This window comes from Mycteria americana, chromosome 10, assembly GCF_035582795.1.
Source record: "Mycteria americana isolate JAX WOST 10 ecotype Jacksonville Zoo and Gardens chromosome 10, USCA_MyAme_1.0, whole genome shotgun sequence".
Classification (NCBI taxonomy): Eukaryota; Metazoa; Chordata; class Aves; order Ciconiiformes; family Ciconiidae; genus Mycteria; species Mycteria americana.
The window spans coordinates 4722760-4745198 of NC_134374.1; the positions used below are offsets into that span (position 1 = coordinate 4722760).

Below are 22439 nucleotides of genomic sequence, written 5' to 3' on the forward strand. Positions count from 1 at the left end.
AAAAAGAGCATTTATGATTGAACATTTAAATTTTCAGAAGTAAAGTGCACAGACCAGGATGTCACACATATTTTCTTAATGTTTCTAACATTTAAAAAGGCTCATTTGCTGATACTATTCACCATGAAATCCCGCTCTGAGCTATCTGCACACAGCATAGTTTTGTTTTTTTTTTTTAATTGAAAAAGAAAGTGATGACACATTTAAAATGACACAGAAGTGTTGTCAGACAAGCAGAAGAGCTACTACAAGACACAGGTGTTAGCCTACTAGGGCATCACACTCGTGCAGAAGTCCCGCTTATACCTCCCTCCTCACCAGGCTTCATGGACCGGCCTGAGCCCCTCAGCACTGACCACATTTTGGGTGGCAGCGTATAGGTGCGAGCACCCAGTGCCACAGACTAGCCGAGAGGCTACGACTGGAATGGATGTTATTGACGCCTCAGAGGACTGGGTGCAAGCACCACAGCTATGTATTTTCAGTCAGCGTTGCGTAAAGTTTAAAAACCCCTGTCAAAGTAACATGAACACGTCAACTGCGATACGTATGGCAGCTTGGTATGGGTGCCTAACGCAACTGGAGGGTCACTTCTGATCAGGGAGCTCGGCCCAGCTGCACAAGCAACCGCACCTTCTCATCTCTGCGGGCGGCTTCAGCAGCACGGGCCTCCCTAGGGCGCCCGGCTGCCTCTGGGCCGGTTTCCACCTACATCCCCGTCCTCTAAAGCCGCCTCCTCTCCGCTTACCGTCGACGTCCACCTGCGCCTGGGGCTTGTCCGCCACCCACATGTCTCCGTAGGGATCCTCGTTGTTCCACAGCGGGAGGTAGTGCTTCTTCTCCCCGCGGAGGGGCGGCGGGCGGTGGCGGGGCGGGTCGGCGGGGGGCCCGGCGCCCCCCACCCGCTCCAGCTCCTCCAGGCAGAGGAAGCCGTAGTTGAGGCGCCTCTCGTCGTACAGGTAGGAGCAGCGCGTGAGGCGCAGGCGCGCGCCGGCACGCAAGTGCGCGCGCTGCACCAGGCCGTTGAGGCGCGGCGCCAGGTAGCACCGCTCCTGGCACGCGCCGTCCGCCAGGGTCACGTCGTACCAGTACTGCGGGGCGGCGGCGGGCGGCGGCGGCGCCTCGGCCAGGTACCGCTCCACCGCCACCACCGTGACGGGGGGCGGCTCCGCGGGGGCCACGCTCAGCTGGGAGGAGCCCCGCACTTCTTCAAAGACCCTCTGGAGCCAGGAGGCCCCGCCGCTCGCCGGCCCCCGCCTCTCCTCGGCGGGGCGGGCGCTACCGCCGCGTTCGGAGGTAGGGTCCTGCATGACAGCTTCCTCGCGGCCCCTCCCCCCGCGCCGCGCCGCCGAGGGCGAAAGCCGGGGCCCGGGCCGCTGCTGGGGAGGGGGAGGGCGGCGGGAGACGGCGGCCTCGGCCTCCTGCTGTCACGGGCTGAGCCAGGGCGCCGCCATGGCGCGCGCGGAGGCGGGGCTGGTGCGCGCGCGCGCCGCGCTCCAGTCAAAGCTCCCAACGGTCGCGGAGGGGGAGGGGTGGAGCCGGCGGACCGTTGCGGGGCGGGGGGGGACGGTGACAGGAAGGCGGCGGCAGCAGCGGGGAGAGCGGGCTTGGCTGGGGCGGGGGTGTAAAGGAGGAAGCGGAGGCCCGGGGAAGCGGTGGGAGGAGCAGCCGCGGGGCCGCCGGCAAGAAACAGTCGGGTAGCGGCGGAGGGAAGGGGTTTCCGAGGCGCTGGGTGGTACACCCCCCTCCCCCCCGCTTCTGGGCACCTCAGGGCTTGTTCCTCCGGTAGGCTGGCACGGCTCGGTCGGTAGAAGCCGAGCCTGGGGGCTCCCGCACGGAAGGGCCGTTCGTAGCCTGCTCCGGTGCTGACCTGCTGCCCGCCCTCGTCTTGCCGTGGCGCGCTGCCGGAGAGCTGGCGGGGTGTCCCCAGCTCGTCGTCGGTAGGGTGTGGCACGGCAGCCGGGCCTGCCAGCCTCCTGAATAACAAATAGGCTCTTTATGCGCTGCGTCCCGTTAGGGACTTTTTGCTGCACCTGTTCCTGATTCCGTTTTAATTTAACTGGATGCATAATAGTCATGAATTGCTTCCAGCTCAACATGAATGAGTTCCTAGTTGCAATGAAAGTGACTCATGCTAGCTCCTAAAGTTGTATTTACCTTTTTCATAGTTGTGGTGTATTGGTAATCATAATCATCCTGCCATTGACAAAGTCTCCTGGGTCTTTCTCCTTTGTTGTTTCCAACAGCAATGGTTGAGTTTCCATCTATTAGGAGAAATTCTTACTAGAGGTCCCTAAGTGTGTGACCTTACTTTCTAATTTTATTATTGATTTGCATCCTGCTGCTACTATCAAGATCATCCTATTCTTCTTTATGATACCATGATCACTTACGGTATTAATGAAACTTCTGGGGATTAAGAACTTTGTATTTAATACTTCATTAGCACTTGCTAATATATGTGGGTTTTTTCTATCAGAGGAAACATTAGGCTATAGATCAGCAGGACAGAGTGAGGAGAGAGGAGTAAAGATAAGGGGGCAGGAAGAGGAAGAAGAGAAGCAGTTTCCAGTATTTATAGTGTCACTGGTCCAGATAGCCTTTGGAAATCCAGAAGACCAAAGTGAGGCTGCAGCTTAGGCAGAGCTGCTTCATGTGCTGTGCCAGAAGCAGTTCTCCGAGCTCACAGCTTGAGAATGATTGTATTTGTAGTCTACCACCTTTGCCACTGTGGAGCATTTGCCTTAGGGAAAGTCAAAAGCCTGTTGCTTGAACCATTTAAAACAGATGGGAAAAACTAGACAAGGGGATATTAAAACCAAGCCTTTTCTGGCCTTTAGACTGCCCTAGGAGTGGTATGAGTTTAAGGATTTTATGAACAGTGCACTCCTTAGTGAGAAGATTTAAAACAAATCAGTCGTTCTTGATGTTTATATGTTGAAGCCAAGGTATTGAGTAAAACTTCAGTGTGGTGTCTTTTTCCCAGTAAACACATGATCTGTTGTGTGGACTGATAAAATGGCATTTATGATTTAAAAAAACAAACACGACCCAAACACCTTTTTACTGAGGTTGCACAGGATGTGATTTCAAATCACATACAAGCCTTACCCAGAAAGCTGTAGTGTAGACTTTTTTTCCAGCTATTAAATGAATCTGTAGGTATAATGAGGAAATCTGTGGACTGTTCCCAGCTTCTCTCTGCTTTTGTCTGTGCTCGTGATAGGACTTGCAGAAGAAAGGTATTTTATTTATAGCAGAGGTAATTGTTACATGTACATCTGTCATCAGGATTTTTTATTATTGTAAGTCACTGTAGTTTCAGTCATGAAAACTGAAGCTGTAGCTTTTGTGCAGTGATAGTGGACTGATATGGACTGATAGTAGAGTTAATACTTGATAATTTTGGATAAATTTGTATGCATTGCAGCTTCAGATAACAAGATAGTTCCCTCTCTTAGGAACTTGCTCCTGTTACCTTCTTTCTCACCAGCAGAGGTCTAGCTAACATACCAGTTTCAACACTGGAACAGGGTAAATCTCTTCTGCTGATGGCATGTCAACAGCATGTTTTAATGACTGGTAATGTCTGTGAGTTCCTCTAGATGTGATTTCCCTGCCATACCTGACCAGTAGGATGGATGTGATTGTATTAGAAACTGTAAGTTCAGAAACATGTGGAGAATCAGTAATGAATGGTGATGAGCCATCAGCAGATGGCTGTATGAGAATCATGAAAACTAAGAGCTCAGTGTGTTATGTTGAGCCTGTTCCATCGGGGCATGTAAGAAGCTCATTGAAGACTGTGATTTTTCATATACCTACAACTAAGCGTGCTGAACCATACCAGTGTCGACCTCTGTTAAATCAATACATAGTCTCAAATTCTCAGACATAATTAGCAGCCAAGTATCTCAGCTTTTACGTACAACACACCTTAAGAAAAACAGCAGTTAGCCTCTATAGCAATGCCAGTGAGGAATGGGCTATGCTGAATAGGAGGACGTTATTACATTCTGTTAAACATCATGTTTAATATATGTTGGAGAAATGAAAGGTACAAAAGGTGATGCTGTAGATTAAAAAAAAATAGCTATTGTGCAAGATCATAAAGCTTACTGTGAAACACAGTTGTTCGCCTCAAAGTGTTTTGAGGACAAAAATGGAAAAGGCTTTCTAATACGTTTCACCATTATCTCCTAGGTGCTTTTGTTAAATCAACCTAGAAAATAACAGGAAGCGATTAAATAATGCTAAAATAACATTGGAGGTGATTACCCAGCAACATCCTCTTGCCCTTTAATCAGTGCCTCTATGCACTTTGAAGAGCAGTTTAAGAAAATGGTGGGCTCTCAGCAGGAAGATCTCTTACACTTTTATTATGTGGAACCTTGATTTATTGCGCAGGTTTTAGAATCTATAGAAGTCTCTTATATAGATTGCAGGTTTGCTCATGTTTCATTTAACTTAAATACAGCTGTCTAAACATGGAACTGAACTTGTAAGAGAGCTTTTATGATGGTCTTTGGAGAAACAATTTCATTCCAGAGCAATTTGGTACCATGAAACAAACTACTTTTAAATGTAAAACAAAGCTAAAATTAAAATGCCATTTCATTTGAGCTCCAATAGCAATAGATAATACAAAGCTATTTACAGTTTGTTTGATATATTCTGCAACTTGTATTGTGTGTGTGCGCGTGCGTGTGTGTAGCTGTATCTTACTGCCTAGCTCTACTGTTTGGCAGATAGTTGTAAAGAAAAGAAGATATTTTAGTTCTTCCAATTATGAGTGTTGCGGATGGAGTGAGGGTGCACTTCACTCATAAGAGAGAAGCAAAAATAGACTTTATTGATATAGAATAGGGATTTAACAAAGTTCAATGCGACAGTTATTTAACAAGATTCGACGCAAGGTACACTTGATTATTTACTGCATAGAGGATGGGGTCAGACAGAACCGTCAGGGAGACCCTCCCCTTGGGTCATGAGGTTCGTAAAAGGATCCCCTTGCTTTCTAAACTTCTCAGAGAGGAGTCTAGATGCGTCTAGATCTAATCCTAGTCCCTGACTTGGTCAACGGTTTATGTCTAAAGGATTATATATGCACCATCAATCCTTTATATCACTTAGCCAAGATTACAAAGTTTAGCATGCTGTTAGTCACTTACCGAGGATCTGTTGCAGCGAGGAATCTCTCGACCTCAAGGAGTAGCCTTGAGAGGTGTCCCTGCTCAAGGGGAGATCCTGGCGTGCAGCCCGCTGCTGTGCAGGAGAGCTCAACGGGCCCCGGACTGTCCACTATTTAAGCAGTGAGATGATTGACTTATAGTCATACTTCCATATCAGCAAGATGCATGGATCACTGCTTCAGGCAGCCCTTGGCTACTGTGTTGCCATCCATCCTCAAGGTCCAGCATAAGCTGGATGCAGCTATCAGGATGACTCCCATTGGTGGTTACTGCTTGCATGGGGAGTGGGGAGCACACCGCCACAATGAGACAAAACCCCAAATGCTTTCACTTTGAACTGGCATTGCTTTGTGGGCAAAAGTGTGTTTTGTGGTGGTGAGATATAAACTGTTTTATCTATGCCTTTAGGTGCAACATGGATAATACAACTTCATCAGGGCAATTCTACTGTCAAGTCACAATAAGTTTGAAGGGTTCTTAATGGGGGAAAGTTTCTGCCAGGGAGAAAGGAATTCTGTATGTTCCTTATTAGTGCCTGCTAATTCATGCTTCCCCTTCCTGGCTCTCTTTTTTGCTACCTTGCAGATTCTAAAGAAAAGGTTGCTTTCTTACATTGGGTAAAATCTAGTGGCCATGTCACTATTGCCTTTTGGTACCGATATGCTGATTTTGTGCAGCACCTTAACAGAATGTACAACACAAAAAAGATGCAGAGTTAGAAGTATATAGGGCTGGAATGAAGTCTGTGTGTGGAGGAGGAGGGGACTAAGTAAATTATGTATTAGCTTGATCCTGGCTGCTACCTTAAGAAAGGGCAAGTTGAGGCCTGGTCTTATATGTTGATGTCAGAAAGTTGTTCTGGAGTCCAGTATGCACCTCTTCCATGATTTGCTTGTATGCCAGAAGCTGTATCAGATGAATCGGTATATGGATGGATGCTCCTGTGTCTCCAATAGGTTCAGTTTCTAGCAATTTGCAACCTTCTGTGTTCTTAATAGTATTTTAATTGAACAACTCAGGATTGGGAGCAGGAGAGGATCGTGAGCAAGGATGATCAGAGACTAATCGATGGGCCGAGGTCAATTGTATGAGGTTTAACAAGGCCAAGTGCAAGGTCCTGTACTTGGGCCACAGCAACCCCATGCAATGCTACAGGCTTGGGGAAGAGTGGCTGGAAAGCTGCCTGGCAGAGAAGGACCTGGGGGTGTTGGTTGACAGCTGCCTGAATATGAGCCAGCAGTGTGCCCAGGTGGCCAAGAAGGCCAATGGCATCCTGGCTTGTATCAAAAATAGCATGGCCAGCAGGACTAGGGAAGTGATCGTGCCCCTGTACTGGGCACTGGTGAGGCTGCACCTCGAATACTGTGTTCAGTTTTGGGCCACTCACTACAAGAGAGACATTGAGGTGCTGGAGCATGTCCAGAGAAGGGCAACAAAGCTGGGGAAGGGTATGGAGCAGAAGTCTTATGAGGAGCAGCTGAGGGAGCTGGGATTGTTTAGCCTGGAGAAAAGGAGGCTGAGGGGAGACCTTATTGCTCCCTACAACCACCTGAAAGGAGGTTGTAGAGAGGTGGGGGTTGGTCTCTTCTCCCAGGTAACAAGTGATAGGACAAGAGGAAATGGCCTCAAGTTGCGCCAGGGGAGGTTTAGACTGGATATTAGGAAATTTTTCTTCACCGAGAGGGTTATCAAGCATTGGAACAGGCTGCCCAGGGAAGTGGTTGAGTCGCCATCCCTGGAGGTATTTAAAGGACGTGTAGATGTGGTGCTTAGGGACATGGTGTAGTGGTGGACTTGGCAGTGTTAGGTTTACAGTTGGACTTGATGATCTTAAAGGTCTTTTCCAACCTATACGATTCTGTGGTTCTGTAATTAAGTTGAATTTTACTTAATAGTCACACAAATGAGTGCCATAGTTGGGCCCAGTTTGCTTTTTGTTTAGTCAATATTTGCCTCAGAATATTCCTATATTTAAGGGTAGGATGACATGACTACTCTTGATTGCTGGCACACCACTGATTAAATGGGTGTGTTGCCTACCTGCATGTCAGTCATTGCCAATGAGCGAGGGGTGGGGGAGGAGATTTTAGTTACTAGCCCATGCAACACTTCCTCTGACATTCCTTATAGCACCTGCCATAAGGATCAAGCTTAGTTATATGTATCGGATAAAAATACAAATAATGTTTCAGTACTAGTCTAGACAGGTAGATTAACCCCCAAACCTAGTAATTGCAGGTTAGATTTGGAATTGCCTTTATTTGCTCTCATCTCGGGGCATTTTGTCCAGTTTTACTTTGCCTGCAGACTTCTATCAGGTGTCACTTGTTCAGATTTCAACAACTGCAGTCCCGTTTCTCACACCACCTTCAGTGCTGTTTTTTGGGTGGGCTATGTGGTCTGAGCCCAGAACTGCAACTGCAGGAAAACTTTTTATGACCCGGCCACTCAGGCTGGAGCAGCATGCTTGCTAGGAGTCTGGGAGATACGTTTTTGTGAGACGTTATATTGAGCACATGTGAACATTCATTTTTACATTTTTAACTCAGCCAAAAATAGAGAAGTCTTAATGGGGATGGCAAATGAGCTTCTCTTTTCACAGGAATGGTAAAAGGTACAAAGACGGGTTTACTGACCATTTCTCAAGTTCCAGTTCCTGAAACTCTTTTTTAATAGAAAAACCTGCCAGTTTGCTTTTCTGTCTGTGTTTTTGTGATGGGAGAAGTTTGTTTCTGTCGTCTTGTAAAAACAAACATGGACAAGACAAATACTGTCCCTAGCATTTTTCCTGGAAACTGTAGAACCATTTTGGCTAAGTTAAGGCGAAAAAAAAATGAACTGGTAATAGTTGATACAGAAGGTGGAAACTGTAGCCCACTCTGAGAAATCTGACGATATTAGAAGCAAGGGGAAAAACAGGGTCTTAAGAAGATCAGCACTTCTCACTGTACATGTTACTAACCTTTGGCAAGGTAACACACATCTACAGTCAGCAAACAATAAAGGATCACCTCAAGAGTAAACCCTCGGATCCTCACATGCAGTTCTTTTCACATACATGGGGCTGGGTACAAGATTTTTCATGCTGGTTCTAGAGAACAAGACTTTTTATTTCTTGACAAGTTTTTTTCCACAACATTAATGACATTTCCCAATCCACTAATAATGCATATATGAATCACTGTACTTTTTTTATGGCAGAGTCATCGGTGCAGAACTGAATCACAGGTGAAGCAGGAAGCCAGAATACTTGTTCTTCTCTACTTACTACAATTATTCCTGATTTTAAAGGAGGTAAGCAAACAAACAGGAGAGAAAAATCTCCTATCCAACAGACAGAATTGTCCTGGAACTCAAGCCTGATACATTTCCTCTTGTGCTGAGGACTGAAACTCATTTGAAGTAAGTGGTATGGAATAATCCAGGTGTACTGTATTACTGAAGCTTAGCAATAACTTTTGGTGGAAAGAACAATAATGACTGCCAAAACTAAGCTATCTACCCAATCAAGCAACCATGGTATCTTTAAACTTACAATACACATCCCACTCCATATATCAAATGCTGGAAACAACATGTTCTGCAAGCTTAAAAGAGATACAACATTGATGAAAGATACTCTTCATTTTAAAAAATTAAGAGAAATCTCACCTCGTGCCCTCACCCTTTCCAGCTCCCAACACTGGCATAAATGTCAAATTTCCTAATTTTTACTCTTAAGTGGTACAGCTACAGTGTGCTATCATACCTCACGTTATGTATAGCAATACATTTTATACGTGGCAACAAAGACTGCATGAGTATACCTGAGAAAAAGTGAATGGGGCTAACCTGGCATTCAGGCCGATACACATGCATAAAAGCCAGTTCTTGTAGCGTCAATGGCTGCAAGCTGTCATTTCGCTCTAGTTCCACTGCCCTCACCCCACTGGGTATTTGTGTAAAGAGAAAGGTGGAAGCACAGAAATTCACTTGTGAAGCTCATTAGCAGCATGCACAGCACAGGCTGTCACCTTTACTAGCACTCTGTCTAGGCTGAACTCTCACACTGTCACCTCAACATCTTTATCTGCTGCAAGGACATATATTCATTTTGTCTCTATAGGCAGATGTAGATGTTTCCCTGGGATACTGTCTGGATTTGGAAAACAATAACAAAGCTCTCTATGATTTTTACAATAGCTTATGCCAGTATAACAGAATTTTACAAGCACAATACTAGTTTTGATTTTCAGAGTATTTTTTATTACTGTTTCAGTTGTACAATTTCAACAGTAGGGAACAATACATAATGTACAGTACATAGCTTGCGTTGTTCCCAGGTTTTAAATTCATATGTCAAGGTTCAGGCTGCAGAATAGAGTTCACCATTCCTAAAATGAAAGCAGGCACATACAATACTATCTTGCTGCAGCATTAGCGCAATCTTGTTTGGCAAATATAACATTAGGAGCACCACCTGCCATTAGGATACTGCATGTACCAAAGCATTACTGACGTGGATCCTTAACGTTCTGCCCTTCTGCCCCTATAGCATTTGTTCACATCAAAGTGACATCACTAGAAAAACACATTGTTAAGCAGTTCAGTCCTTGGTTTTAAAAGTTAGTGAAAGGGTACAGCTAGAGAAACACCTCACAAAATGAAACTACAAATCTGATACACATTTTGCATAGTTAAAGTTATGTCAGAATAAACTTGGGTCTCTGGAATTTTTTTTTTCTTCCAGCCTTTGAACTTTTGCTTGGAGCTGAACATTTATTCAGAACATGCTCTCCTTCAGTGTTCAGACCACCTGGTCACTCCAGATACCTTTCAATTTCTTTGGTTACTTTCTTTTCCTTAACATCTCTTAACCTTTTTTTATTCCTCCTACAGCAATACACTGTTCCAGACATCCACTCCCTCCCCTTTGGCTACTCCTATTTATTTTCTTCAGCTTTTCCCTCCCCTTCAGTTACTTCCAGTCTCTTCTGTTACTCTTCTCAACATTTCTGGGCTCTTTCTCATCTTCAACCATTATGATTTTCTCTTGATAAAGAGAAAATGCCACAGTCGTCTTGTTGCATCCAGTTGCTATTGCTATTTGCAATACCACTTCTAAATCCTTTAAAAGCATTCATCTCTAAGGGCCTCACTCTTTCCACATTTACACATGGATGTAACCCCAAGAATTCCAATGGTTTTACATGCAAAGTGACAGATGAAAATCCAACCCACTGCCTTGAATCATTGCTGGAAAGAAAAGAGAGCTAATAGAAGGAAACAGAACGAAAAATTAAAATCTCAATGTAATAGTGCACATTCCCTCTCTTGAACTTGCTTTTATTTTTTCCCTCTTGGTATGGAGCTAAACATCTCTACAGTATGTCAACTCACTGTCACACTTTTCTGTTACAATAGTATTAAACAAATTTGATCACATTTGCTTCTTTAATCTGTTGATATGGATTGTTCTAAATTCCCACTGTTCTCTGCTAAATTCTTTTTAACCAGTGCCTAGCATCAGGAAAAATCTGCCTCCTACCTGTTGACACCAAAATGGGAGGGGGAAAATATTCACATGCGTGCCATGTAATGCAGAGGCTGCTGAGATAAGCGCACTTGAAAAAATATTATAGGGCAGCCTGGATCACTGATTGCTTATAGCACGAGCAGTTTGCAAGCAAGTTTTGTGCACCTACTGGGTACAAAATGAAAGTTGTTCTTTCTTCACAGTTTCTTAGACTTTTTATTTTAAGTCAAAAGCAAGTAAACTGTATTTCTGATTGTCTGCAAATTTTTCTGCCTGTAATTGTAACGTTCATCTCTGTTACAGGTTTGGGTTTGTTTGGTTTTGGTTTCTTTTTTTTTTTTGGTGAAAGTTGAACAAAACAAGCCCAGTGTTCAGTAGCATAGGGAGCCAAGCCATGTTTTGCTCATTTGCCCCAGTCCTAGCATTGGCAACAGGTAGGAACATTACTATAAATAGACAGAGACCTCCTGTTTTCACACAGCTCTGCCTGAGCACTGTATACCATTCAGATTTTAAATCTGCACACAAGCTGATTACTTGCATGCATCAAGAACCACTAAGTATTTAACTGCACATACTTTTTAGTATGGCCCTAGGCTTAATTTTCTGTAAGTTAAAACATTTAAAAGAAAAATACTTCATAAAAAACACCATACATACTGAGATAAGCTAGTGCTTGTGAAAAGTGCTAGGTTAATAACTTTGGAAAGTGCAAGTCCTCCACATAGCCAAAGAACATAGACAGCAACAGCGTAGGCATCTCTGATCTGCCTGCAGCAGTTGAGGTGCCAACACGGGGACGGGGGGGAAGGGTGATTAGCCCCTAGGTTGATTCTCTGCTGACATACACAAGGATACCAGTTCTGGAGCTGATGGTTGCAATCTGAGCACCTGTCAGTCGCAGCATGACTGCTAACACTAACTTAACCTGACATACTGTACAAAACAGCTACCAGTTTTAACAACTTTATTTCTCCCCTTCTTAGTCAACTTTGAATCATCAGCCTTGAGGTAGATGACCAGATATTCCAACACACTTTCCCTGCACCTTTCAGTATCACATATTTCAAGTAAAAAATATCTCTTTTCAAACACTGTAGCTAGTGATTTCACTTTTGCCTACAGCATCATCCATACTGTATCATGTCTAGAATGAGCTCTTTTGTATTACATTTGATGCTTTACATTTTCAAAGCACATCCAAAAATCAGCTAAATGAGGATTGCATTAAACCCTACAATTTAATCATAGTATATGATTATATATAGTGTATATATATATATTATATCTGTATAGTTTTATGGCCAAGTTACAAGCCCCTGAGAACAGAGTTTATGCAGAAACACTGGCACCAATAACACTACTGGGTGCAGCTTTATTTAGATGTAATTAGCATAGAAAGCACCTGAAATTATTTATATTTTCTATTTATAATAGATTAACTCTTTGGATATTTTCATAACTATATTAAGAATACATTTGTTAATCTTAACATCCATTGGGGAAAAATTATATTTACACACAAATACATGAAGACTTGATGCTGAAAGAGCAAGAAGGGAAGAAAAGAAGGTGCCTGATCCTGTGCCCTTATATACATGGGTAGTGCCTTTAAATCAACTCATATGAGTGTGGGTCCCGTGTTCGAATGAAAGTTACAGGTTCAAGTCCATAATGCTTTATGCATATATGATTTTGACAAATTACTATTTAAACTATTTTTACAAATACATTCTACAGTAACTGTGTCTACGGGCTCAGGCATCCAGCCCTGAGAGAAACATGAAGTCTGTCCCCTGCATTTTGTAAAATCTACCGGATAGGGCACATGTCTAGAAGTAGCTGCTTTTACAACTCTGCAGTGAAATGCACCTGTCTACCTAGCACAGGATACAATCCCTCAAGCATCCCAATCTGCCTTAGGCCCATCATGAACAGTTGCTCTTTCACTAATTACAAGACTTGGACAAGTGAATCTTGGTGAAACAGTAACGGCTTGCTTAAAATGCAAAACAAGCCAAAACCCAATTGAAAATAAAGTAGATTCCAATTTGTTACCCAACTTGTTTGTGTTTTTATATCTACCTACAGCTGTTGCTGTCCAAAAAAGAAAGAGACTTCAGTTCAAGATAACAACATTACATCATCTGTGAAAATGAAACTGTTCAGAGTACAGGAGCTTCTTATATCAGCTACATCCTTCATTAAAGTTGTCCTCTCCTAACACTGTGAATACAATCTTGGTTTGCAACATATTTTAGAAGACAAACTAAACATGTTTGCAGTACTTTGACAGGAAAATGGAATTCTTTGCAAACTGAAAGAATATGAATTTTGATAACAATGACAAAATTTTTGTAGGTAAAAAGTGCAAATTTGTGTATATTACCTCCAAGCATTTTACACTGCTACCTACAGGGAATTTCAAAGCATCCTTCATTTTGATGTGATTTACCAGTTGAATAGTACATTTTGACCAAGAGTCATAAAGTATATTTGACTGCTGCCTCCTGACTGTACAGATGCAAAGAACACCTTGAAAGGGGGAAAAAAAAAAAAAAGATATGCTACTGTCAGTTTACATTTGTGAGAATATTTTTACCCATACAGGAAATCTGAGAGAATGCCACAGTCCCAAATACAAGGAGATATATATATATATCACAATTCAATTTTAATCCCGTGAGAAACTTTTTAAAGTGAAACTGTGCTTGTAGTACAACTGGGATATATTTTTTGGTGTATTTCTTTTCCTATTTGGAAAGACACAGAGAACATTTTAAAATAATTAATCTAAACAGTTTGGGGCCCCCAGTTTTCTAAATACATCACTGGGACTAAGCAGATTTCACAGAACATTTATCAAGAATTGCTATATGCAAGAAACCATATTTGATTATCCATACTGTAGTACCTGCAATATCTCAAATACTAGGGTTTTTTCCCCATGACGGCTGCTCTGAATTGCCTGTAATTTCAGTAGCCCAGGAGAGGCAGTCCTGTAGTTGGGCATTATCAGGGCTGGCTCACTAGCCCTCCCCACTACACCTGTTGTGCTGGAGTCTGGCCAGTTAGCAATGCCTGTGTTTGTTATCACCTCTGATACCAGTTAAGGTTAGGTGGAATAGAAGTTATAACAGAGCTGGCTAAAGTAGGGCGGTGTGAAAGTGCGGAATATCCATAGGGAGTGCTGTGTGGGGTCAGTGACTACATTTGCTTTGAATGGGGAAGCTATACTAAGGTAAGAAATAACAAATGTAAAAACAAAGTTACAAACATTAAATGGCCTTAGCGTAATAGTCAACTATTACTCATTTTTGCTAAATTACCACACTGTAGTCATCTCTGTACCTTGTCATTTCTTTCACATAGAAACTTTAGCTTCTGTGCTTTCTTGTGCATAAATACTCCTTCCAGATTTCCTGTTTCCACAGAGCGTAGTTCAATCGCCTTCTCTCCCCAGCCCATGACCTGATTAGATTGAAGGTAAGCTAAAAAAAAAAAAAAAAAAAAGATTTGATACTATTTAACAGCTGAAAGTGATTCTTGCCTTGTTTATGTCAATATGGATCTAAAGTATTTCTCTTTGATAACAATATATTCTGAATTATTTGTATTTTAAGTTTACACAAAAAGCCTTGGGAACAGTAACTAAATTTCTGTTTCTCCTCTCAAACTTATTTTGGACTCTAGACATAAATCTTAAGTATGCTACTATTGTATATTTTAGAATCACAGAAGGTTATAGGAAAACTCTGAAGGGCATCTTGTTTAATCCCCGCCCCCAAACCAGGGCCAAATTAGACAAGGTTACTCGGGACCTTGTCCAGACATGTTTTGATGGATATTTACAACCTCTCTGAGCCCCTGCTGCAATGCATCACTACTTTCAAAGTTAAAAATTTCTTCCTAATACCTAATTGGAATTTCTCTTGGTGCAACTTGTGCCCATTTTGCCTCTTGTCCTTCCACCGTACACGTCCAAGAAAAGTCTTGACTCTGCCTTCTCTATAACCTCCCATTAGGAAGTTGCGTTTGTATTTACTACGGAGTTCAGCTAGGTCTGAAACCTAAATACTTTTTAATCTGAGACTATGGCATGATTAATTTGGTGTCCTTAGCTATTGTCTTCCCATCGCTGGTTACGTGCAATATCTCCAAAAACAAAAGAAGATACTCCAGCAGTGTGGAAGCTTACTGTGTTACTCCCTTTAAATCTGGCAATTAGATGAGAAATTGGCATAGTGATGAAGGAGTTAACACCACAGATTTCAAATTAGGCAGTTTCAATGAAAGCCCTCTGATTAGTGCATGTATGGGCTTCCATGGGCTTCCAATAAACACACATTAGTTATGCTCTATTGATAGTCAACGCTCAGAACTTGTTCTTCCTGCTCAACTATGAACTGTTATTTTATTAGTCCGAGAATTCGGGTGCTCTGAAATGATGTAGAGGGAATGTGTGCATTTGACTGGTTTTTAGCTTCAGTGGACAGTGCTTGCCTGCCCTTCGTTATTAGTACGAGCAATGTCTGTTCCTTAAAACCTTCCATGTTTTAGATTTTTGTCTAAAAATTAAACTTTCCGTACACACTGATATAGGAAGCAACAGCCTGCAATCCTGCTTTAGGACAGCAGAAAATAAAGGCAATATGCCTCAGTGACTGTATATCCTTCTTCTAGCAGTTGTTGATTTAATATTAACTTGGAATCCTTGCTTTATAATCCTTGTCAGAACGAGTGTATGAAAATTATACCTCCTTGGAAACCTGTGTGGTTTGGCTACAATGTTGTGATTTTAGTTCCCTCCAAGTCTACGAATTTCCCCTAGATCTGTTTAGTATACTTTCCTCTCAGTTATTCTTTGTGCACACTGAAGGCTTCCCTGCCACTAGAGCTGAGAGCAAGAAATTCTTTCCCTGTATACCAGTCATGTGGAAAGAGGAAGAAACCATCCTGTTTGAAAAGCAAAACAGCAGTGAGCAATGGAGGATAAGGGGGAGAAGGGAAGGGGGGAGAGGTATTTTCTAAAAAATCCAACACCTGAAATCAATACATTTTAAAATCTTTTCTTTATGCTTCAGTTCCTAGGCTGTACAACAGGGCACTACTGCTGCAGGCTGCGAGGAAGACTCATTAACATTTCTGAATCACTGCAGCAGTAGCATGATGAGCACCAGGGCAGCACCCACACAATGTGCAGTTAGTAGCTAAAAAGGTAGGCCCAGACCACACATAAAGTGAAGAAGATAAAATGATACAATATTCAGACATTTGCTATTTTTTGTAACAACTGACACCACATTAACCTTTTCAAACTTCACTTTTGAACACAACAGAGACAGAGGCACACTATGGTTCTGGGGGTGGGACAGCGAGGCAGGTGCCATTCTACAGCTATGCTGTTTAGTATAAGTCATACAGGTCCAGCAACAAAGGCCTAATCCACTCATAAGTCTCCTTATCTTTTCCACTTCATGAAATCTGCACTCAAGTTGTCAATATGCTATGTCTGTATCAGCTGTATCCATGCCTTTGGCAGATTTCAATTTGATAGCATCTTTGTATCTCAGTAACAGCTTAATATCAGTAACAGCTTAAATAGGCTCCGTTGCAACCTCTAGGTCATCCGAGATAGAAAGCCCGGGATGACTGGACCACTACTGCTATGTTCAGAAGAGACCTGATCTCCAAGCAGTGTTACAATAGGAACATAAAACAGATATACCAAGTTCAGCCACTGATGCTCTGCTGGCCGGCCAAGATACTGAGAACTTGTCAACTGACAATGGCAAATTTCAGTTGAAGTACAACTAGCACAAAAACTCATTTGTAGCAGAATCAAAAAGTTATTTCTCAGATTGCATCTGTGGAATAACATGCCAACAAAAAGGCCCCATTAAACCATTTGGGGGGTTGTCCAGTTATAAGGATTTATCTATACAAGGAAAATTATTTGGAGGATAGCAGGCTGTGAATTCAAAGGTCAGTACTGAGTCTTGATAATCTTCCCATGTGGGAGCACTTACAAGTGTTTCATGTGAAATGAATTGAGAGCAGATTAGATACTTGGAATAAAGTAGTCTTAATCTGGAACAAAAGCTCCTATACCATGAGCAACTTAGGAATAGTTATTTTGAGTCCACTTTCCACCTCAACAAGCTTTAGATAAAAATATCCTATGCTTCCAGCTGGCAACATACAAGGGTGTTTCTATTACACACAATGCAAGATTGTACTGGTTTCTAGTAACCCTAGACTTAGACGGCCACTCTGGTCCTTTGGACGGTAGCTCAGCAGAAAAGGCATATACTGACGTGGACTGATGCGCCAATATTGCTTAACGTACCGGAACAAAGTTATTCAGAGTTACCTGAAGCTCCCCTGCTTTACCCAGATAACCGCGTATCTTAAAAGACCTACACTTGTGCATGAGCTGTGGTTCTTGTTACACCATTTACACCAGCATTACTCTCCGGACATCAAAGAATATATGCCATAAAGTTGCCGTCAAAGAATATATGCCTATAGTATAGCAAAGTGAGCTCAAAAACAGTTTCTTAACATTGTGAAAACATTAGCCACACTCTAAACTTGGGGCAAGACTTGGTATTTCCTGTTTACACTGTGTATTAACATGGAGTAGAACCCCCATTCAGGGAAGTGACTGCTTCAAGGGGAAATGGTTGAGGGAGATACAAAAGGTGAAGGAAATTACTGAGCCATATTGGATCCATTAACTTCTATGAAGTGTCACTGACATGAGCTAATGATCTCAGTCTCACACCAGCAGCATACTCACAGTCTGAAGGAGACAAGCGCACTTGGTACCACAGAGCCCAGGCACTGTTACGCTCTCACTTCCCTTCCTAACCTTTCCTTTTTTAAACTCTTTCCCTTCAAAAATCCCTTTTCTGATCTCATGTACTGAATTTGGCTCAGTGCTCTAAACAGTTATTCCCCATTGACCTCTGCACGAGAGCAGAATCAGGCCAGCTTTTAGCAAAGTATCATAAAATTGGGCTTTTCCAATTAGTGTTAGGGAAACAGGGCAGAAAAGGACCTTAATGCGTCTTCTCTTCCATCTGTATTCTCTGTGCCACATCAGTATCACTTCTGGCAGTTGTTTGTCTAACCTGACCTTAAAGACTTCTAGTGATGGAGACTTCAAAAATTCCCCAGGCAACTGATTCCAGATAAACCAAGACTTTTGAAATGGACAAACTGAACATGAATTAAAAGAGTCTGACCCACTTTCGCATGCCTGAGTTATGATACCAAACTCCATTTCAGTGTTAAAGAGAGTGCATGCTGCTTTCCTGAATTCCTTTTTGGAGACAGTCAGTATGTACATAGGTGAAATTCAATGCAAAAAAGCTACTGAATTTTGCTTTTGTATACGTTTGAGAAAATTGCTTCAGGCAAGTATGAAGCTGGGCACGAACGTTAAAAGGAAATATCCAGTGCTGACTTTGCTGACAGTAAAAGATACCAGCTATTAGAGACCATATAGATCTTAAAACTGAGTAAACTTCTTTGGCCCTTCAGTCAAACCCAGGATGCTCTATGAAATCACAACTTTTATTGGTTCCCCACTCTTTGGGGAAAGCATGTTTGTTTGTTTATTTTTTGACAAATGGAAGGGAGGCATACATGTCGAGGACTGGGAATGGCAATAACCCACAGAGATACCAACGGTGTCCTGTGATGTAGCAAAGCTTGTTCCCACTGAAACCCAGGCTGGAGCTCTCCAATGATGCTGCTGATCGCCAGTTAGCTACTTGAATGTACTTCTGTCTGTTGCCCATGCTTTAAAACTTAGTGCCCCCAAAGTTACACAATTTTGAGTAGGAAGAGGAAGGAGTCAGTAAGTTCTCTTGTGCAATTCTGTTAAATAGTTTTACTGCTACTATTTATGTTACTTCGATAGAAGTGGGTATTTTTCTTCCTCCAATCACAGCTGTGGAGCACTTTTACTAAATGAGAGAGGCTAGAGCATCAAAATCAAGAAGGAAAATAAACTAAGGCTGAATAAAGCCCCAAATAGACAAATTAAGAAATTGCCCATGGAAGGCAGGTGTTTTTCTGCTGTATGTTTTGGTTAGATTGCACTGGACAAAGGACTAACAACACATACAGTTCCCTAACCACCCCAAGCAGCTAGGAATAAGTTTATGACTAAATATTTTTTTTTTTCCTAAACACGTATGTTTCTATGCATCTCTGTTCCAAAGCTGCTCTGCTCCCAGTTGTTGCTCACTCCTTTGTAATTATTCCAGTAGAACTGGTAACCCAACCCAGAAGTGTGACAGTTTGCTTGTTTGAATGCTTTTTGCTGTTTCCTGGGGAAAAAGTGTGCAGGAGATCTGACCAACAAGAATCATTCAGATATGAGCAGGCATTTTCTGTGCATGGGCTGGACAGCAAGTGTTTCAAGAACTGGTGAGTATGTTGATAGAGCTCTGAGGCAGTAATTCAACCACCTTTCAGTAATGCTGTCTGTTTCTCTACATAACATCCTTTTTGCTTCTAATATGTACACGGCAAAGGCAATAAGGACTTCATTGGTTCCCCACTCTGGGAATATCCCGTTTCGTGCCAACCCTCTAAGACTACATACTGTAAATAATTCATTACTCACACAAAAGGGCAAAAGTGCTCCCAAATCTTATTAACTTGATGTTTCTTAAACCCTTTTTTAATCTTGTTTTCTAGAAAGAAAATATTACAGCTATATTTGTATTTAGCCCTACATATGTGAAATATCTTTCAGATTAAACATAGATAGAGTACTTTACAATTTTAATTTCCCATAGGATTTGAGTTTCCCCTCTCCAATTTCTTATTAACAGATCGGTCACAGAGGTCCCAACTTAAAGACTATGAGAGTAAGCTATATTTGGATTCCCTGCCCTAAATCCATCAATTATAATACAAACTATTTTTTATTTTTTGTGGTCAAGATATTCTCACCAACTACAAAAGTTTTCTTTCAAAGTAATCTTTTAAAGAAATCAAGAAATGGGCAAAGGATGACTAGAGAGCACCTTGAGGTTAACACAAGACCCTTCTATCTCTGAAAGACAGAGTGAAAATTTTGAGATAAGCTCATACAGACTTTAGGAGGTCTGAAATGGGTCTGGAAATTCCAGGAAAACAGGATCTTGTACGAAACTTTCAAGTTCCCCCTAAGTTTGGCCATGCAAATAACACAGTTATTCGCACTTCTCTCATAATAGTTAATGTTTTTGTCTGGAGCCAAGAATTTCAAAGGATCAAGAAAATTAATAGGAGCTAGTGGGAAACAATTATTAAAATAATAGTTAACAGAGCTCTTTGTTTAAAGTTTGAGTTGTGTGGTGAGTTATAGGTTGGGTTAATTTGTTTAGTGGAAATACAATTCCAGTCAGAAGTCAACTTAATCTTGTACCGCATCACAAAGATTGACTATTTCTGTTCCAAAGAAGTCCATTTCTGAGGTACCAGAAGTATCTGAGTGCCAGCAGCAGCAGCAACGCAAGGGTTCTCGAGCTAACATACTGGAAAACTTTCAAATGACAACTGAGAGGGGCTGTTTGGAGACTGCCTCCCTTCAGCTGTGGAATCTGCAGAAGTACAAACAACGAAAGAGACAGACGGATGGAGACAGACACCTTTCCTTCCAGAGAAAACCTACAGTCTTGCTTTCTGAGCACTGGGAGAAGTTCTACAAAGAGCTAGCTGTTTACTCAGCTCTCCTAACCTTACCATCCCAAACATTTCATCTAACTCGCCCTCTGCTTCCTCAGCAGGATGTTTCATTACACCTGTCCTAGCTACCTGTCCCTGGATGGGCACCACCTTCCCACCTGGTGGTGCCCATTTCTCTAGGCTGACTACAGAGAAAAATCTAAACTATTCACATAGACAAGACTCCTAAGTTCTACATAGTAAAATTCATCAGACAGGATGCCACCCTCAGAAGCATCTTCTCCATCCTCTTCCTATTTAACTGCCCTAAAATACTGTAACAAGAATGATTAGGCAATTTTGTACTGATAGCTTTCCATGCAAATAATTATCATAGTGGTGTGCTGAAGAACAGGAGAAATAGCTGCATGAGCATGTGGAAAGGCGAATGTCCAAATGGCACTCTGTCTATTAAGATGTAATCAACCTTGAGAAATTGAGAATATCATGCCTAGCCAGATGTATACCAAAGGATGTTCTAAATTAATTAACTGGCACAAAAGATCACATATTCAGCTGGTCCAAAGTGGTGAAGCTTTATCCACTTCAGTGCCAGCTGGGTACGTGCAAGGAAATTCTTACTGAAGTTAAGGCAGTGTGATTTCCAGGCTACAAGAATGCTTTACAAACCTCTCTCTCCTATCTGTGGGTTTGATGATTCAGTACTTTCAGCAACATTACGAAGAAGGACTTAAGCTCTCTCTGGCCTGCTTCTGAGGCAATCCTGCAAACTCTATCTAGATAAGTGAAAAAGCTTTGAGAGCAATCGGTGCCCACTGACACAAACTGCAAATTTCCAAGTAAGAGTCATAGATCTACACAACCCTTCTTGCAATATCCCCCTTTCTAAAGCAGGATGTAAGAAAGCCCTTTGTTCCTTATATATCATCTGTCTTTGAAACACACCATCTAGTAACAGTGACTCTTTAGGACATAGCATATAGTAAGAATAATACAACTAGAAAAGCCTGTAATAGTTACAAATAACATCCATGGTTTAAAAAGTATTAAACATGAGATTAGGGTTAATCTCTGGCAGGACACTTATATAAATGCAGCTGATTTTAAAATTGTTTCTTCCCAAGGCAGGAAAAAGCAGTTCTAACCAATGAACTACACGTGGGAAAACAAAGGAGAGTTTAAAGATTTATGAAAATCATGTCTCTCATATGCACACCATAAGGTGGATAAGACATTACAGTTTGAAGAAAGTGTTCATGTTAAGTAAGCTTGCTACCTTTAGTAAGGCCTAAGGAAGCACATCCCATAACGACATCCTTCTTGAAAGCTTCTGTCTCCTTCAGATAGCATTCGTCAGTGCAGCTTCCAATTACGTTCAATATTTCTCATTAGAACTCTTCTTACCCTGGCTGAGTAATTGCTTTTTAATTATTGATTATTTCTTATGGTGTTTCTAACATTAATTCAGAGGGGATGTAAAATTTCAACATATCAAAGACCATTAGATATTCCTATGAAAAATGAAGAATAGATTTGATACATTTTAATTACACCCTGTAGCTCTGAATATGGGCTGAAAATTGGATAGGGCTATTCAGTGAAGGGAAGGAAGCACTATATTGTTAGCTTATAGCCTTACACCTGTTTTTTTAAAACTAAAGCAGTTTTATTGCTGAATTTTATTGAAACAGTGCAAAAAATAAGTTGTCTTGCAGTGACTTGTGTTCCAGGGGTGGGTTTCTTGCCCTCAGTACTGTTGAAAACCCTCTACAAATGTCAAACCTGGCATTTACTCAAGGGTGTTGTTCTACTGATTTTAATGGACTTGTCCTAAAACTACCCAGCTAGTGAACATCCTCGATTTTTCACTGGCATCCAGGTTCTGCCAAGCTAATAATATGCTTTTGTACAATCTCAGTGTCTTGGGCTTTTTTTGTTTGTTAGTATGTTTGTTTTAAGATGCAGAAGAACAGGAGTGAGCCAGAAAAGAAATTAAAAACAACAAATGATAAAAACAAAAATCTGCCTGTGTTGTTCTTGGT

At 41.9% G+C, this 22439-nt stretch overlaps 2 protein-coding genes and 1 long non-coding RNA gene across 7 annotated transcripts in view; 1 reads left to right on the forward strand and 2 right to left on the reverse strand.

Moving 5' to 3' along the window:
• Window positions 1-1910, reverse strand: part of RADX (RPA1 related single stranded DNA binding protein, X-linked) — a 28757-nt gene extending 26847 nt beyond the window's left edge. The window contains exon 1 of one of the 2 annotated variants that reach the window (XM_075513048.1): window positions 749-1910. In XM_075513048.1, coding sequence (XP_075369163.1) covers window positions 749-1310 — 562 coding nt within the window. In that variant the 5' untranslated portion in view covers window positions 1311-1910. The remainder of the gene's footprint in view (window positions 1-748) is intronic. The other variant, XM_075513047.1, reaches the window with a different exon arrangement.
• LOC142415066 (uncharacterized) lies at window positions 1178-22394 on the forward strand. The gene is made up of 5 exons (XR_012777281.1): window positions 1178-1296; window positions 8394-8486; window positions 12799-14193; window positions 15792-15925; window positions 16332-22394. It is a non-coding gene; the product is annotated as an uncharacterized LOC142415066 (long non-coding RNA).
• Window positions 11001-22439, reverse strand: part of NRK (Nik related kinase) — a 108028-nt gene continuing 96589 nt past the window's right edge. For all 4 annotated transcript variants that reach the window (XM_075513043.1, XM_075513044.1, XM_075513041.1 and 1 more), the window contains 2 exons: window positions 14059-14198; window positions 11001-13242 (listed from right to left, as the gene is read on the reverse strand). In XM_075513043.1, coding sequence (XP_075369158.1) covers window positions 13159-13242; window positions 14059-14198 — 224 coding nt within the window. In that variant the 3' untranslated portion in view covers window positions 11001-13158. The remainder of the gene's footprint in view (window positions 13243-14058; window positions 14199-22439) is intronic.